The sequence below is a fragment of the Acipenser ruthenus genome, chromosome 27 (genome assembly GCF_902713425.1).
Source record: "Acipenser ruthenus chromosome 27, fAciRut3.2 maternal haplotype, whole genome shotgun sequence".
Lineage (NCBI taxonomy): Eukaryota > Metazoa > Chordata > Actinopteri > Acipenseriformes > Acipenseridae > Acipenser > Acipenser ruthenus.
The window spans coordinates 2710637-2727710 of NC_081215.1; the positions used below are offsets into that span (position 1 = coordinate 2710637).

General features: G+C 40.4%; 2 protein-coding genes across 7 annotated transcripts; one reads left to right on the forward strand and one right to left on the reverse strand.

Moving 5' to 3' along the window:
* Positions 1–1262: 1262 nt before the first annotated feature.
* On the reverse strand, positions 1263–7920 carry LOC117425053 (uncharacterized). Its single transcript, XM_034041711.3, has 9 exons — positions 7702–7920; positions 7315–7411; positions 6518–6686; positions 5340–5488; positions 4746–4922; positions 4538–4657; positions 4188–4274; positions 3884–4031; positions 1263–3647 (listed from the first exon to the last, which is right to left on the reverse strand). Exons 1-9 carry the CDS (start codon positions 7713–7715, stop codon positions 3628–3630), a joined length of 981 nt encoding a protein of 326 aa, XP_033897602.3. The 5' UTR covers positions 7716–7920; the 3' UTR covers positions 1263–3627.
* A 438-nt stretch (positions 7921–8358) lies between these two features.
* LOC131701873 (solute carrier family 35 member E2A-like) lies at positions 8359–16958 on the forward strand. Of its 6 annotated transcripts, none has more exons than XM_059002445.1 (9): positions 8359–8627; positions 10604–11060; positions 11155–11290; positions 11528–11655; positions 12373–12493; positions 12577–12630; positions 12855–12927; positions 13192–13337; positions 13581–16958. In XM_059002445.1, the coding sequence occupies exons 2-9, from the start codon at positions 10781–10783 to the stop codon at positions 13798–13800; spliced, it is 1158 nt and encodes a 385-aa protein (XP_058858428.1). In that variant the 5' UTR covers positions 8359–8627; positions 10604–10780; the 3' UTR covers positions 13801–16958. The 6 variants fall into 6 exon arrangements, with proteins under 6 accessions (XP_058858428.1, XP_058858427.1, XP_058858430.1 ...); XM_059002444.1 differs by having other exon boundaries at positions 10608–11060; XM_059002447.1 differs by lacking the exon at positions 8359–8627 and adding an exon at positions 8629–8671 and having other exon boundaries at positions 10608–11060.
* Positions 16959–17074: the final 116 nt, after the last annotated feature.

The following is a 17074-nucleotide window of genomic DNA, read 5'->3' on the forward strand; positions in this document are numbered from 1 at the left end:
TTTACGTGTGCAGTAACATGAAAAGCGTCTTGCATGATACGTGCAAGGAAGAGGTTTTTAAGATTTTAAAAAATACCTCTAATCCAATGAAAATGGCTCGCCGTGGAAAATGCAAAAAGGATATCCACCATCTATTTAACTTGCACAAAGATAGGCTACAAAATTCAACAGTATTGCAAAAGTAACCTGGAATGGGATACTGCAACTTTGGTAACGTGATCACAAGTTTTGTAGGAAAACTGGGTTTAGCTTTTTGTATGTAAGATTATGAGTGTTACTTAAGAGGTTTCAAATACTTTGTGTAATAGTTTTGTTTTTCTAATTGTTAATGCTGTCGGATCTCGATAAATATTGGTGATGATATTGAAATATATATACTATTTTTCAGGGCCTTTTAATAAATGTAGAATAAGCATTTTTTCAAGAAAAAGAAAATTCTGTGTTTTTTTTCTTTGTGAGTTACACAGTATGTTGCAGTGATATTGGCACAGTGGAGGGGAGGGGCAGGCATTGTTTGGATCCAGAAATTCTTACTTAACCTCCTTTTTTTTATCATTTTTTTTTTTAGACTAACTAATAGCAGGCTCATTGTTGGAATTAAAACTGTAACAAGATTGTATACGCACATTTGAGATATATTTTGAAATAAGTAACTTAGAGGCCAGTGTATTTGAATCCTAAATGAAGATTCAGATACCACCACTTGAACAATAGTGTCATTAAGGACTCCTGTTAAATACAAGTTGTTGTACAGTGTGTAATGAATTGGCATCTCAGACCATTGAATTGTATGGAAAGGCAAGGGCTGGGCATGAAGCCCACGCCATACTGTTTAAAGACAAACTTCTTCCCATTTAGCTGAAGAGCAAGTTATTGCAGAGGTGAGTACGTGCCTAATGCTGATGTCAGTATTAACTCAACACCCGCTAGGAGAACATCCATTACAAGTGTGTGTCTACCAGAGCCCCAGCTTCACAATACCATTGTTACATCATTTTGATTGCTGTGAGCTCCGATTACACCCTGTAATAAAGTCAGTCTTAACATCTGCCAAAGAAAACAAGTTTGCTTAGTGTGTGAGGTGAGGCGTTAGTTGAGGTTTACAATATGTTATCATTGTAGAATCTGTGTGTGTGTGTTGCAGTTTATGACTGTCAGAAATAACAAGAAAACAGATTTTTAGAAACAGGTTTATTAAAAATGTTAATAAAAAGTGCTTTACCATGGTATGGAGATGCCAAACATGATGCAAGTAATATATTTACAGGGTATGTATTTTTCTATACCATAATCGTGTTTTCCCAGAAGACAGTCTTTTGGTATACTTTGGATTAATGACGTGAAGGAAGGGCATCTCTCTGGGGTCCCGTCCCCCTCTGATTTAAAATTAATTCACATTTAGTATTGGGCCCCATGCAGCATCATTTATCCAGAATGGTCCCGGGACATTCCCACAAGCCTTAAACGTGCCAGGGTGCCTTACTGAAGAAACTATGTTTTATACACAAGGCTGCTGTATTTTACAAAATGTTAGCTTCTGTATAAAATGTAATTATTCATAGAAATAGGCAACATTTTCTAAACAAAATGGTTCAACAATTTCCAGTGTTTTATGAATAACACAGCAGCACTCTCATTGCAAGAGATCCGATGTTGGTTGATGACCAAAACTGTTAAAACAATTTACACAAGCATTTTTATAAATTAAGAATGAGGACATATACACTGGTATATATAAACCACTTAATTACAAAACTAAACGTGAGCACTTGTTATTTCCAGTCATTACTTAAAAAACAATTAAATATCCCCCATTCATAAAAAAAACTGCACTAATACAAACCCTCTCCCTTTCTCATTATCAAAACTATACTTTCTTTTGTCATTTAATAATGTGCAATACAGCCAGGAATTCTGCAGATGAATACGTATAAGAAGAAAAAGTTAAAATAAAAGTACAATTTTCAAAGTCCTAGATTGTCTTTTAGCAAAAAATGTTACAAACACAAAAAGACTCGTAATGAACCCGGAGCAAGTAAATCCTAGCTCACCTCATGAACCCAATGGGCATTACATTGAAGAAGAATCATATTAGTAACACTGTTATTTAAAATGTTAAAACAAAAAAAAGTGACTATGGAGAGCTGTCAATCAGGTTTTGGCACAGTACGCCAATGTTAGTAATACCATACAAGACAGACATCCACGTTGGGGGTACTCTCAATATTCTCTGATGCATGTAAAACCAGGCTCTCTCCACTGTATCTCCCAGCACAGGATACATGACCTCATCAATTGTGATTATTCAAATCAATGGTTAGAGCACATGAGGTCTAATATAAAATGCATCGTCTTTTTTCGGTCATTTCTCAATATCTCTGAAATGCCAAAAAGCTTGCCTGGCTAAATCCCTATTTTATTTATTTATTTAAATTGTGGGTTTCTACCCATCACCACAGGATGAGCAGTAACCCTACACACTACGTTTTTTAAACGTTTAATTAGTGCAATCATTCAAGAGACCACAGTGCAAGAGAGGAACCTGAAGGTCAAGTGCCAGGAAGTATGTCATCATCCTTTCCATTCTGAACATGACAGCATGTCTCCTTTTCCACAAGGTCAGTATTTAAAAAAATAAAAATAAAAATACTGAGGTGACCAGCACAGTAGATTTTTTCTAATACTGCTTAAAAGCGTACAATTAAGTGCAAGAAACAGTTGGTTGAGAACAACATGCACTGTTTATGCAATGTTGTTAGGTCAGGGTTTTTTTTTTTTTTTTAAAGATCTCACTGGAAGGGACAATGCTTTTAACCAAATTAAAAACATATCCTAGGGCTTAACGGGCAATGCTGTTATCTCCCAAACTAAATCTTCAACCTTTTAACACTTTAATTGTTTGGCAGATTTGTAGAAAACCTGACTGGATCTTATCTAAAAATATATATATATCATGCAGTTATTACAGCATTTGTATTGTACAGAATTAAGACCCACTCCTCAATCTAGTGATTTTTGAAAGCATGGCTTTGTGTTGGACTGGGGTTTCTCTTTGCAGCCATAAACAATGTAATGGGTTCGTTAGGGACAAATCTTAGGTAAACGAGGGAAATAGAGGTTATTGGGAACGTCATACTATGAGATTTGGTTCAGTATCATTTTTTTAAGGTGGGCTGGGTTGTTTTAATTTGGAGTGGACCACGACAGTAATGGGTGAACAAAATGGGTGCATTCTGATATTCTTGAACAGTTTCATCTGTATAAAAATACCTTTACGCTTCTTTTTTTGTTTTGGCTGAAACACAGAAAGAAGTCTTGAGAAGGAATTTGTCTGAGGTGTTACGGTAATGATGATAATGCAGTAAACCACAAAACTGCAACTGTGTTTCTTCTAATTCTTGTGCACCGTCTGTACATAAGATGCGACAAACCACCTGGTTGGAGCATCTCATTGAGATTACTCATAACCTCCATTTATCTCCGATTTCCATTCCTTGAATTGAGCAATCAGTTCATGAGAGCAGTCCTGCTGTACAGCTTGCTGTGCTGGCACCCCATGGTGGTCAGAACTTTGCCACACAGCTTGGGCACAGTGATGTCATCTTCAAATCAGGAAACAATGCTCTGCTACTGCTCAGAAGCAAACACTGAAAAGCAAACAGGTTTGAATTGCAGTGAATGAGATTTAAAACAATGGAAAACTGAAAGAACTGTACATGGGTGTGCACACAGATCCAGGACAATACAAGAACATGCTGCCGATATGCTAGTAGCTCTTCAACTGACTACTATTGTTTGCGCCCCTGAGAAAAGCGCTATTGAGGCCTGAATAAAGAGACTGTTCCTATATAGACTGGGCTGGGAAACTCAGTAGAGTACTTACTCCTCTCACGCAGCCCCTGCCCAAAGCTCCGATACAGCCGAGTCAAGGACCAGAAGAGGACGCCTTTGATCACCACGGAGATGATGGAGCCGGTAATTGCAGCAGCTTCCAGGGCGTACGACCCCCCTGCTCCCCATTCTTTTATAATCTAAACACAAGACCAGAGCCTGGCATCAGAACCTTGGGACAATGCACATGGAACTGGCACAAAAAGAAAGTTCCAATGGAATTCTGAATAATAAGGACATTCCTACAGGGTTAGAGGATGTGTATGTGGGGAACATTTCATAGAAGCTGTGCTTACCTGATACAGTAAAAAAATGAGATAGGCCAATTCTGGTAAGTTCTGGAGGACAAAAACCCAGACAAGAGGCTTCAATTCTTTTAAGACCTGGGAGGAATAAAATACATTTATTTCAGTGTAAGCTTAATGGTTACACACCGTTATTTAATGAAACAGCTACCAGTGTGTGTAATGTTTGTGTGACTCATTGATTTAACTGACAGTGCACATATAACGAAAAGCAGGAGTACAAGCATGACAACCTGATTGTCTTTGATCAAAAACCTCCACACTGACTAATAATACCCTTAGACGTTTAAATACTTTTCAAACAATCCCTGGTTAGGAGTGGCAGGGTCTGCTGTGCTTACCGCTATCATCCCTACAGTGGATGTAAGGCACGCCCAGAAGATCCCAAAGCCCAGGATGATGCTGTGGGAAAAGGAGATGTGGTAGATGCCTGAGGTCAGCACCAAGATGCACAGGCAGATCTGAGGAGAGACAGGAGGCCGCGGTTCACTTAAAGATTCATTCAAACGGAATGCGAAAAAAGAACTGAACTTTGACACGTTTGTTTACCTGGGCCTGCAGGTCGAAGGTTACCATGGAGAAGCAGACATTGAGCAGGAAGTACTGCTCCTGCAGGCTCTCCAGAGCCCCGCCCACACGGAACGCCATCATGTTGGAGCTCCGGATAAGGAGCGTGCTGCAGATCACGTGGAACAGCCCAATGCACACGATGCACACGAACCGCACCTGCCAAGAGGAGGCAACCTTAACTACCACCTCTAAACAACCAGCCATTCCCACAATACCTCAATACACAGAGACTAAGGCACTGCATGTGTTTGTAATGCTTATTCAATTGGGATCAACGCTTCAGCAGTGTAGATTTTCCAGTTTACATTCATTGAGTTGGCCCTTAAATAATACCTCTTTTTTATATACTACAACAGGAATTCACAAACTCCCACCCCAACAAGCTTCAGTCTAAAGTGGTAGGTGAGTCGCTGCCCCTAGTGATTATTTGCTGCAACCACAGCAAAACTTTGCCAGTCAAATGAACAGTTTCCCCTGATATATCTGCCCTATACATTGGGCTGTTTCGCATGTTTGTCTTGTATCTACAGCATGCAGAGTGTACGATTCCGACAGCATGTCGGGGCGACCCACCAGAATGAGGCTGTCCTTTTCGGGAGCGGGGAGGACGGCGAAGTTAACAACCGAGCGCATCATCACCAGCACGACGCTCGCCACGAAAACGATGAGCTCCTGGCGGTTCTCCTGCAGAATCCCACGGGTCACATAGTAACAGCAGAACACTGCGGAGACACCAGCACACAGCGGCCGCTATTAAAGGACCTCAGCTTTATAAAGTGCTGTGTCCCCTTCTTGCAATCTGGCTTGAAATCAAGTATAGTAGGTGTTTAGCATGGGATCGTGGGAACTCATGAGGGAGCACTGTACTAAACTTTATAATTCCTGCTAACTAATTCTACCACCGCTTATCCTTTGTGATGAAGTGCCTTCAGACAGCCAACTTTGTGCTACAGGCGTCTACAGAACACAACTTCAGGGTATGTTGTCCTTTTGCTGATTCGGATAAAGAGCTGATTTATGTTGCTACACCTTCAGAGACATTCAAACATGAAGGGGAACTAGACTAGCTAGTTAGGGGAAACGGATTGCACAATTTGAACCCAGAGCAGCTGAGTTAAAAAAAAAAAAAAAAAAAAAAAAGCAGAAATAGCCCTATATTACAAAACCAACTATTTACTGTAAAGGAAAGTGAACAAAAGAGACTCTCCTTTTACTGACCACACCTTTATGTCTTGTGACACAGTGACCATCTCTCCAACGAATGACTAACATAACAGCCTGGTGCCTAAAATCCCCTTTAAAGTGCCTTTGTCCTCATTTGAAGACAGGCTACTTTGTCATTTTTTGGAGCATTTGAAACGTAATTGTTTCTTGGACTATATTGTTATAGTAATTTTGTCGAGTGCAAAAGTCAAGTCTAAATGGAATGTATCAAATTACATAAACACAGCTTGTGTTCTGATTTTTCAATGAAAAATGTATTTGGTACTTAATGGGTTAAGGAATTCTCCTTTTTTTAAAAAAAATAATGATCCATCTCCCCATACATTGTGCTCTAAAATACCCATATCAAGTTCCATCACAATAAACCACTCTCTCTATATACTGTAGGTAAAAACGGTGAAGAAAATGAAATGCTGAAACTATAAAGACCTCAGAAGATTCATTCCCCTTGAAGAATGCATTTTACAATGGAAATGCACAGTGCGCTTAGGCGTGCCATCTGAATTAAAGAAATTGCACGGACTCACAGATTCCCACGAGCTGTACGAGGGAGATGGTAAAATCCTCGTGGTGAAGCGGATCCTGAATCTGCTTGTAAATGTTCACAGCAGTGACTGCCAGCACTGCTAGCAGAGAGACGATGGTCAGGCAGTAATACAGCTTCACCAGGCATGTCAGCTCCGACCAGGGCTTGATCTGAAACAAGACATAATGTTCAATAAAACCGCCGGTAGTGGTTTCAGAAGGGATGCAAATTAAATCAACCAATATTTCAACATTTTACAAAAAATAAACATAAATGACCTCAAATATGTAGTTTTATAGGAAATAAAATGAGAATGTACAATATAGAAAAATAAAGGAAAATAAATGGCCAAATAGACTGAATACCTGGTTTATATAGAAAGAAATAGTAGATTATTACATCATTAACTATGTAATAAATTACATCACAAGCACATTAATAATTTAAATAGAAATGAGTGTAGTTAAATTATTAAGAAAATTATTCATTTGGCAGACGCTTTTATCCAAAGCCTTACAGAGACTTGGGGGGGGAACTATGCATCAAAACTGCTGCTGCAGAGTCACTTACAATAAGACCTCGGTTTTAGGTCTCATCTGAAGGATGGAGCTCAAGGAGGTTAAGTGACTTGCTCAGGGTCACACACAGTGAGTCGGGGGGCGGGGGGGCAAGCGATACCTCAGCCCAGTCTCTCCGAGTAAGTGTAGTTTAATACTGTACTGTTACTAAACGCAAACGAGAACAAGGTGACAAATGCATAGGTCTGGTTGAGTGCCCTCAAGCGTTATTGATACTTACTGGACCGCAGGGAGTGGGAATCAGCTCCCGGTGCCTTGGTCTCAGGTTGGGGTTAGGCAAGTCAGCGCTGTCGCTATATCGGTGGATGAGTAGTGGACTGAAAACAGAATTTAAAAATGTAAAAATGAACCGCTACTGTACGTTATGCCGACGCACTAGAACAAGCAAAAAACTTAAACGCGGATTCAAAAACATTACAGATCCGAGCGTTTCCTCGCCTGCCCTATATTATTATTTATACTCACCTGATCGTATCAAGTAAACTATTGAACGTATATATTGAAAGTAAAAAATAAATATTCCATATGCAATTATTTTCTTAAGACGCTAAACTGATGAAAGCGAGGACGTAGTGCTATTTCGGTGCAAAACATTTTTGATACCCACCTGCGTTCATCCATTTTCAAGCGTTTTCATATAGAAATTCTTCGTGCATTTTTTTTTAAATTAATACAGTAAAACAAATCGCTGCGGTAATTTGTACAATCATATGTTTGTATTCAGACAGCTTCCGGTTTTGTGAGTTTTTGGTGTGTGATCACGGGAGGGTCATAAGAGATCTGATGACGTTTTGTTAGACGGCTGCTTTCATGAAAAGGGCTTAACCGCGCCACTCAGTGGAGCTTTTTAGCATTGCAACTCACTTTTTATCACTTATCAGCGTTAAGGTCCTGACACGAGCAATGTTGTATGCTAATTTAATTTAGTTTTAAGTTATTATTGGTGGAGAGAAAAAAAAAGCCTTAAAGCTAATTCTCCATTGTGTCTGGAATGAAATATATCTGATGTATGAAATGTACAATAAGTGCCTGACAGCTGACAGCTGGTCTAATCTCTGAACAATAAATAATGTTTGAGTCTCTATCTCTGTCTCTTGGTTCCAGGTAAAGGGCGTTCGCCGAGGGTCTGGGGGAAAATAAGATATTGCCTATACGTACGTTCAATTTCTATAACATTAACTACTCGGCTGTTATCTACACTGTGGTAACGTGTGTAGTAGGGCTTGACTCGGGTATCATGTTTTAATTTGTTTACTCGATAAACAAAGGGCTGTGTGTTTGAGGTTTAGCTGGAGATCTGGGCGTATCTGAAAAAAGGTTGAAAAGAAACACAACACCAAACACACGATAACAGAGAACACCAGATTTAACAGTTATTATCCGCAGTACTGCCCTGCTTCTGTTACTAAATTAAAAGGGAGGGGTGATGGTTGTCCATCCGATGGGAAACTCTGTGTGCGTTTCTGCTTGTCCGGGTGCTTTGTTGGCACTGTGTACTTGTGTTGCTCCGGCGAATGGACCGTCTTGTAATTGGTAAGCATCTGTTTCTGTTTGACCCGTTTCAATTTCATTGTGCGGTTAGTCTTATACCAATACTGTATAAAGTAAGTAAATAAATACGATACTGGTGCCGGGAGGAGTTTTTAGTTAGTTCGCTAACTGTAAACAATGCAATATGATAAGACCCGTTAAAAGTCGATGTGTCAAAGTGCAGCGGTTAGCATCGAAAAGAACAGCCAAGCATTTAAGTTACTGCGCTAAAACGTTTTCACTCTTCAAGTAGCTGCAATCTAGCAGTAGTATCAGGGATGGAAATAAGACTCCCACTGCATAGCAGATCGATCCATTCCTGGTTTTACTGTGAGTTTAATAAGACACACCTGAACTTGTTACCTATACACTGGGGCTAATCAGGCACATAGGACCTAGAATGGGTGAAACTGCTATGCAATAGGAGTCTTATTTCCACCCCTGCAGTACAGTACATTAGTTTTGGTAATTGTTTTGGAAGTTATTGTGACTGTACAAAAATTGCTAGTTCAGACATGGTTTGTTTTTCGTAGGTCAGTCCTCCTCGCAGTCAGTTGTTGATTCTAGGTTCAATGTGCACAGCCTTTCTGCATTCCGAGATTTTTATCTTGCAAGTACGCAAACTACTGTAATGCAATCGCCCTGCTTTTTTACATATGGTGACATAGCACGTTCTGTTTATATTTTATTGCACCATCGAAGGCTAGAACGATTACTATAAATAATGTATGAATGAACAACACTGCAGTGCATAGTATTTTGCTCTTAGGGAAGGATGCGCTTGCATTGTTCGATTACTTCAAGTGAACGAGTAACCGGTGTAGTCTGCGTAAAGGTGTTAATACAAGTTTGTCCTGTTAGTGGTGAGGGATGGTGCTGTAGGGCTAAGCAACATGTTGCTCAAGTGAAGCTGGTCTATGTCGTGCATTGTCATTTGTAGGTATTACGCTTTAATGCATTTCATGCAACTGTTGAAATAGAAATATTGTGATAACACGTGTCTTGTGAGTGGACTTAATTAAATGAATTCGGAATTATGTTTTGTGATCGAATCAAATTATAATTGTTCTTGATTGCTTAATAAAGTGCATGGCCGAAGTTTATCACTTTACAATACAATTTTAAAAGTTCTTGAATAAAACTGCTTTAACAAATGGTTTAAAGCTGGCAGAAAGGCGCTTCTGAAACTGCCACGTTTACTCAGTAAGTACAGTATGGTATCAGACTCCTGCAGACTGGACCCAGATGTGGAGAGAAGGCAACAGAAACTGTGCTGCTTCAGCTCTGTCTCTGACTGTCTGATTTAGAAAACAAAAAGGCTACACTCCAAAAAATTTGTTATTTCTGTAAATGAGTGAAGGACCCAGAGGAACAAGTGAATACTATTGCCAATAAAGATCTGCATGTGCTGGAAAATCTATCGGTGCCATAATGTAATCTGCACTTAACTATAGTTATTCTGTACTGATTTCGACATAACAGTATATATTACTCTGTGAAAGATCACTGTTACTTTAAACAATGCTTCTGTATTGGCTTAAGTAGTCTTCTGCTGTAATAAAAGCTATACCTCAAAAGTAGTTGTAACAGCAGCAGCTTGTGTAGCTTTTCAGTTGCACATAATCAACTATGAAATTCTGTGCCGAGTCTCTGTGTGAGTTTTCAGTTAACCTCCAGCATTAGTGTGATAACTGACGACTCCCTGAGATTTTTGGATTTGAGTAATGATGACCAGTATACATTTGAAGAAACTGCTTTCAGGTTTTACTGCAGAGGATTCTCAAAAGCAACAGACGTGACAGATTTTAAAGGGCGGTGTTTGCATGTTGTATTTGTTCTAAGCAAACTAGCTCTTTAGGCAAGCAAATCATGCCTTAGTAGCAGATGGTAGTACAAAAACCATGGTGCTATATTTTAAATCAAATTAATGATGATATCTTTGTCTTTGTGTAACTAAAGTCTTTTCTTGTGTTCCTGAGCTAGCCTTCTGATGCCCTGACGTGACAGTGGAGTAATGCTAAAGGGATCAGTGGGACCATCACAAAGAAGAGCCCAAGGGATTTTGAAAATGGAGCACCGCCATTGATTCCAGAGCCTGCAGCATCTCCATGCTGGTGTGACCCATCAAGCTCCTCAAGCCTCCACACTCGGCGATCATGGCACAGGAAGGCAAGCCCAGAGAACGGTCTCCATGGCGCTTCTTCTCTCTGTTCGGGAGCCGGCCGGAGCGAGTGGTGCTCGCACGCAGCGACAGCTCCCCGGAGGAGAGCGTGCTGAAGATCACTATCACTGAGACCACCGTCATCGAATCGAACTCGGGCGTGTGGAACTCCCGCGCCCTCTCCTACCTGGGTCTCTGGTACTTCTTCAGCTTCTGCACGCTGTTCCTCAACAAGTACATTCTGTCGCTTCTGGAGGGAGAGCCCGGCATGTTGGGTAAGCCTTTGGATTTGTTTTGATTCATGTAGGACACTCTGTTTGGTGGGCTTGCCCGGCACGTTCCTATCAACGCGGTGCTGTGTTCCCCCAGGCGCTGTTCAGATGCTCTCCACCTCCATCATTGGCTTCATGAAGATGTACGTCCCGTGCTGCCTGTATCAACACAAAGCTCGCACTGAGTACCCACCCAACTTCATCATGATCATGCTCTTTGTGGGATTAATGAGGTAAGATGATAACAAAACAGGATGTTTCTTTTTTTAGTTGTGATGGTTTTGATTAATTCAGGGTGAAGGCAGTTAGAGAGAATTACCTGCTGTTATATTTCAATGCCATCGCAGGGGAGAGTACAGGTAATAAGTGGGGAATCAATCAGTAAGTGTTCATTTATTATTATTTTGTTCATGTGCTGGTCACTGTCCTGTGAGTAGCATTGGATTTGTGTGTGGCTTTGTACCTTACAGGTTTGCAACAGTGGTCTTGGGGCTGGTGAGCCTGAAGAATGTGGCTGTTTCGTTTGCAGAGACAGTGAAAAGCTCGGCTCCAATCTTCACAGTGATCATGTCCAGGCTGATCCTCGGAGAGTACACAGGTACACGATACCTCTCTCTGTTCCCTGCGATGTTCGATCTCTAACAGGGACTGGTATTCACAGGTCTATGGGTGAACCTCTCTCTGTTCCCTGTGATGTTCGATCTCTAACAGGGACTGGTATTCGCAGGTCTATGGGTGACCCTCTCTCTGTTCCCTGTGATGTTCGATCTCTAACAGGGACTGGTATTCGCAGGTCCATGGGTGAACCTCTCTCTGTTCCCTGTGATGTTCGATCTCTAACAGGGACTGGTATTCGCAGGTCTATGGGTGAACCTCTCTCTATTCCCTGTGATGTTCGATCTCTAACAGGGACTGGTATTTGCAGGTCTATGGGTGAACCTCTCTTCCCTGTGATGTTAGATCTCTAACAGGGACTGGAATTCGCAGGTCTATGGGTGAACCTCTCTCTGTTCCCTGTGATGTTAGATCTCTAACAGGGACTGGTATTCGCAGGTCTATGGGTGAACCTCTCTCTGTTCCCTGTGATGTTCGATCTCTAACAGGGACTGGTATTCGCAGGTCCATGGGTGAACCTCTCTCTGTTCCCTGTGATGTTCGATCTCTAACAGGGACTGGTATTCGCAGGTCTATGGGTGAACCTCTCTCTGTTCCCTGTGATGTTAGCTCTCTAACAGGGGCTGGTATTCGCAGGTCTATGGGAGAACCTCTCTCTTCCCTGTGATGTTAGATCTCTAACAGGGACTGGTATTTGCAGGTCTATGGGTGAACCTCTCTCTGTTCCCTGTGATGGCTGGATTGGCACTGTGCACAGCTACAGAGATCAGCTTCAACATGCTGGGTTTTTCTGCAGCCTTATCCACCAACATTATGGACTGGTAAGAAAGTAAAGAAGAACTCACCAATCTACTGATTTGTTTGTATGCTTTGACCTCAAACTAAATCCCTTTTTTTATTTCAGTTTACAAAATGTCTTTTCTAAAAAGCTACTAAGCGGAGACAAGTACAAATTCAGGTAAGCTTAAGTTATGGAAAAATGTAGCAAACAATATAAAATTGAACATGGCTTTCAGTTATGTCATTACATTTATTTGTAAATGTTTGAGAATATGTTTTTTTTTTTAAATACAGTGTGCAAGTTCATTTTGCATGAGTGTTATTTTATTATTTTTATTTGTATTATAAGATTGCATTTGTGATTTCAGTTTTAAGCACTTCTGCTATTCTGTCTCCAATCAGTCCCCCAGAACTTCAGTTTTATACCAGTGCTGCTGCTGTGATCATGCTTATCCCAGCATGGATATTTCTCATGGTGAGTTAGGAAAGTCTGGAATAATGGAATATTTTTTTTATGTTTAATAAAATACATACATATGTAATCAGATATTTTACAATGTTTAATATATATCAAATTTATGGTAGTCACAAGTTCATGCATGTTACAGTCAACCCATGGACTTACCTATGCATTCTTCAACACAGAAGGTAAAACCCTAGCGATCATGCCCCAGGGCGAGGCTCAATGCTTTCTTCACACAACACAGCGGTTTATTTTTTGTATGTGTTTTACCAATAGGACATTCCAGTGATTGGAAAGAGTGGACGCAGTTTTAATTTCAGCCAGGATATTCTCCTCCTGCTCCTGTTCGATGGGGTCCTGTTTCACCTGCAGAGCGTCACGGCATACGCACTGATGGGCAGGATTTCACCTGTCACCTTCAGGTGAGAGATTGGGAAAAGGGACACCTGTTCTTCAAAGTTAACAAAAGTGGTAGTGGTGGTGGTGGTGGTGGTAGGCTGACCAGATTATGACAATATTTTGTTTGTATCACAATTGATCACAGTTATTTTGTTTTAACTGTATGACATATAAAACTGATTGCAAAATAATGCAAAAGGTTCTTTCTAAAAGAACAAATTAACTGATCATCATTTATTTTAATTTTTTTTAATGGTCTTTTCCAGTGTGGCCAGCACAGTGAAACACGCCCTGTCCATCTGGCTGAGCATTATCGTCTTCAGCAACAGCATCACGGCTCTGTCGGCAGTGGGTACAGTGCTGGTGATCATCGGGGTTATGCTCTACAACAAGGCCAACCAGTACCAACGAGAAAGCATGCAGGCGATCGCCCAGGCAGCTGATCCACTGGACCTGCAGGAAGACAGTAAAGCAGCTGAGAAATAGCGTCCGCAGTGAAGGGGTCAGGGTGGGGTGGCTCCTGCTGGAACTGTGCGCGCCTTCCCAAAAGCGTAGGCGCACTTACAGTACAAAACCAAGCAAAGATACTCGCACAGATTGTGCCTGCAAGGAAGGATCACACACTGCGAAATGGTACAGCCAGCTGCAGTAGAAGTGCCGCACCAAAAAGACATGGCACTTTGGTAGGGAGTGCGGGATTGGCAAAGATCAAGAGTGACCCCCGTGCCAGTACCCCACCCCCTACTCCTCAATGCACTCCAGGGGGTTAAGTGTGTTTTCTGAACAGTGCAGCAGGCAAGACAGGCAGATGCATTCCATCATTTGCCACAAGCAGACAGCAATAAACTGTGGAATTAATCATTGACCAGTCTGCTGTTGATGCCGCTGTACAGCCATTAATGTAATACATGTGTTGGTACATTCCACAAAGTGTGCAGAAGCAGCCGAGTGGTGAAAAAATCTGTGCCGACAACTGTCACCTGAATATTAAGAGTTTCACCAACCATTCAGCGACACTAATGGTATCCCAAACATTCACTACTGTATAAAATAGTCACAAAAGGAAATACAAATTTGCACAATTGGGTTTAAAACAAACAAACAAACAGAAAAACCACAACACTGTGATAATGTAGCTTAGTCTTAATGAAAATGGGTTTCGCATTAATACCGCTTGAAAGGGATCAATCTTTGTCGTTTAGGATACCATTCTCACCTCTGATCGGGATAGACAGACAGACGCCTCTTGTATGCCGGCTTTGTAGATTAGCTTGTTGAGGACTTACAGGTGTGTGGGCTTCATAAGTGGTTGGGATATAGAGCAGATAGGTATGTGGAATGGAACAATATAAACAGTCGATACAGCAAGTACTCTTTCCATAAATGTGTGGCTTGCAGAGTGGAAGGTGGTGAAAGGAATGGATAATGTGCAGGATCCTCTGTTCCTTTTGAATGCTCCTATAACAATTCATACTAGCCTTCTCTGACAGCCAACAAATTAAATTGCAGTTGTGACTTGCAGATCTAAATCAGCTGTGCAACTGTACAGTACAGAAGCTATCAATTATAAGATGTGTGCATTCTACATGTTAACCGTGATGACAAAGGGAAAGCTGTGGTTTAAAACATGACCCCTGACATTTCAACTCGAGGGACAATGAATTCAAACACACGGCTCATGTAACTGCTATGTCCTTGAATGTGTTGTGCTAAGGATAAGGAGGCTTTGGGGATCACAGGTAATCTGCAGACTTTGCTAGCGCTCAGGTAACGAAGAACTTAACTGATTTTGTTTTCTTTATTTTTTTTTGTCTGGTCCAAATGATGCACGACACCCACACAAAGTGATTTAACATTGCCATTGGAGCCAGTTCGTTTAGTCAGTTTCTATAGATATTCTGCACATGTGCCTTTGAGCAACAACCTTTCTGATAATCCTGTTGTTTAAAAAAAAAAAAAAATGAAGAGCCAGTATTAATAATGGCACACTTACTAATGTAATTTGTTTGCTGTGCATATTAACAATTCTAGCAGCAATTTCCTGTGCAGTTCCTGAGTTTACACAGGAAACCCACAGGAAATTAACTGATTTTTTTTTTTTTTTTGAAACGCTGGCTCCAATATTAAACGCAGGGAGTACAGTTTTATTGAAATGTCCTGAAACCATGAGCTCCTGTTAAGGATTCTGGTATAGCTGGAAAAACTACCACCTCACTCCATGATGTGTACTAAGGCTATCAATGTTATAGTAAAATACATTATTGCCAAAAACTAGCTAATAGCTAAATTAAAAATGAAGTGTGTAGCAAAATGGGATAGGAATATATTAGATTTGTGAGCCAAGTTAGAATACCACTTGTTCTTAGCTTCTAGGTTAGACCGCAGTGTCTTCTCTACTGTACATGCAGTGCAATGCCATTTAGTAACGTACTTGAGATACCACATCCTTATGTACAGTGAGGGATTATTGTGTCCACAGGCGCAGTATATGTAGATTGCTAGAACTAATAATGTCACAGTGTGCACGTATGGCTGTGCCGATATGTTTGCCTCATCACCCTATGACTCTTAGTCTAGTTTTTGTAATGCCGTACTTTTCTTCCGCTGTGAAATTACCCACATGGTTTAGGACCACTTTCCATGAAACCTGTTATATATTCAATTTTAAATACAGTTACTATTTAATTATTCTCATTCATACCATTTTTTTTTTTTTACAGCTTGTGAATGTGAAACAGTCTTCTTAAAACCTGTGGATGGAGAAGTTATACCTTTTATGTTCCAGGATAACGATGTTCAGTGTTTATTTTAAATAAATCTGAGCGTAATTAACAGTGACCTCCTTTTAACAGTATCTATAAGGGCAGTGTAACTATTGCTGTGTGAAAGCCATGTATTCCCCAGGTTTGATCTGATTTGACACGTTCATCAGGAAGCCAGCCACACTAGTTGTGAGTAACAAGCCTCTAAATTTTGCCTTTTCCCCACAGACAGGTCAAAAGAACATACAATGCAGAGGAGTGCATTTTTCATGGTTCATGTTGGAAGTTTGCTTTCTACCAGTATTGCCTTCTCTGCCCTTTTGTGACCACTAATCACAGCAAAAAGCACCTTTTTTCGTTGTTATCGAGGATTTTTAGAAATACTGAAAGAAACTTAACAAATTCACGTCTTGTGACATTCATTTCGATGACCCTGCTATAGCTGCTGTGTCTGCGATTGCTATGGTATTATAAACCTATGCCCTTGCACTATAAAAGTGGTTTCGTTGGTACATGCACATGAATATTCTTGTGTCGTATTATTTGGGGAAGACCGTGTAGAACTAGCACTCTGGGTTTAACAACTTAATTAGGGTGCTGCATCTTTTTTTAAACTGTTATTAATCATAAGTTCTGCTTTTTACTTGAATGTTTTTATGTACATGTATACGTTTGTAGGGAACCAATTTATATTTAAAACAACCAACATAGTCAGGGTTTTGGTAAGGAGGCCACAATTGCATTAATGAATGTTGGGATTGATTAAGCAGTGGCTGGTGTGGTTTAAGATAATGAAATGTGGTTATATAGTTGCTGTGAAATACTGTGGACCTTAAAAATAAAATGTGAATGTCAAACAAATCAATAAATGCATTTTCCCTGGTTTGTCTTTTTACAGTTGTTTTTATTTCAATTATTTAAAAAATAATAATAAAAGACGTTGTTTAAATTGTAAAATATAGAGGAACATTGGAACCACAAGTGCTGTTTATTGCTTT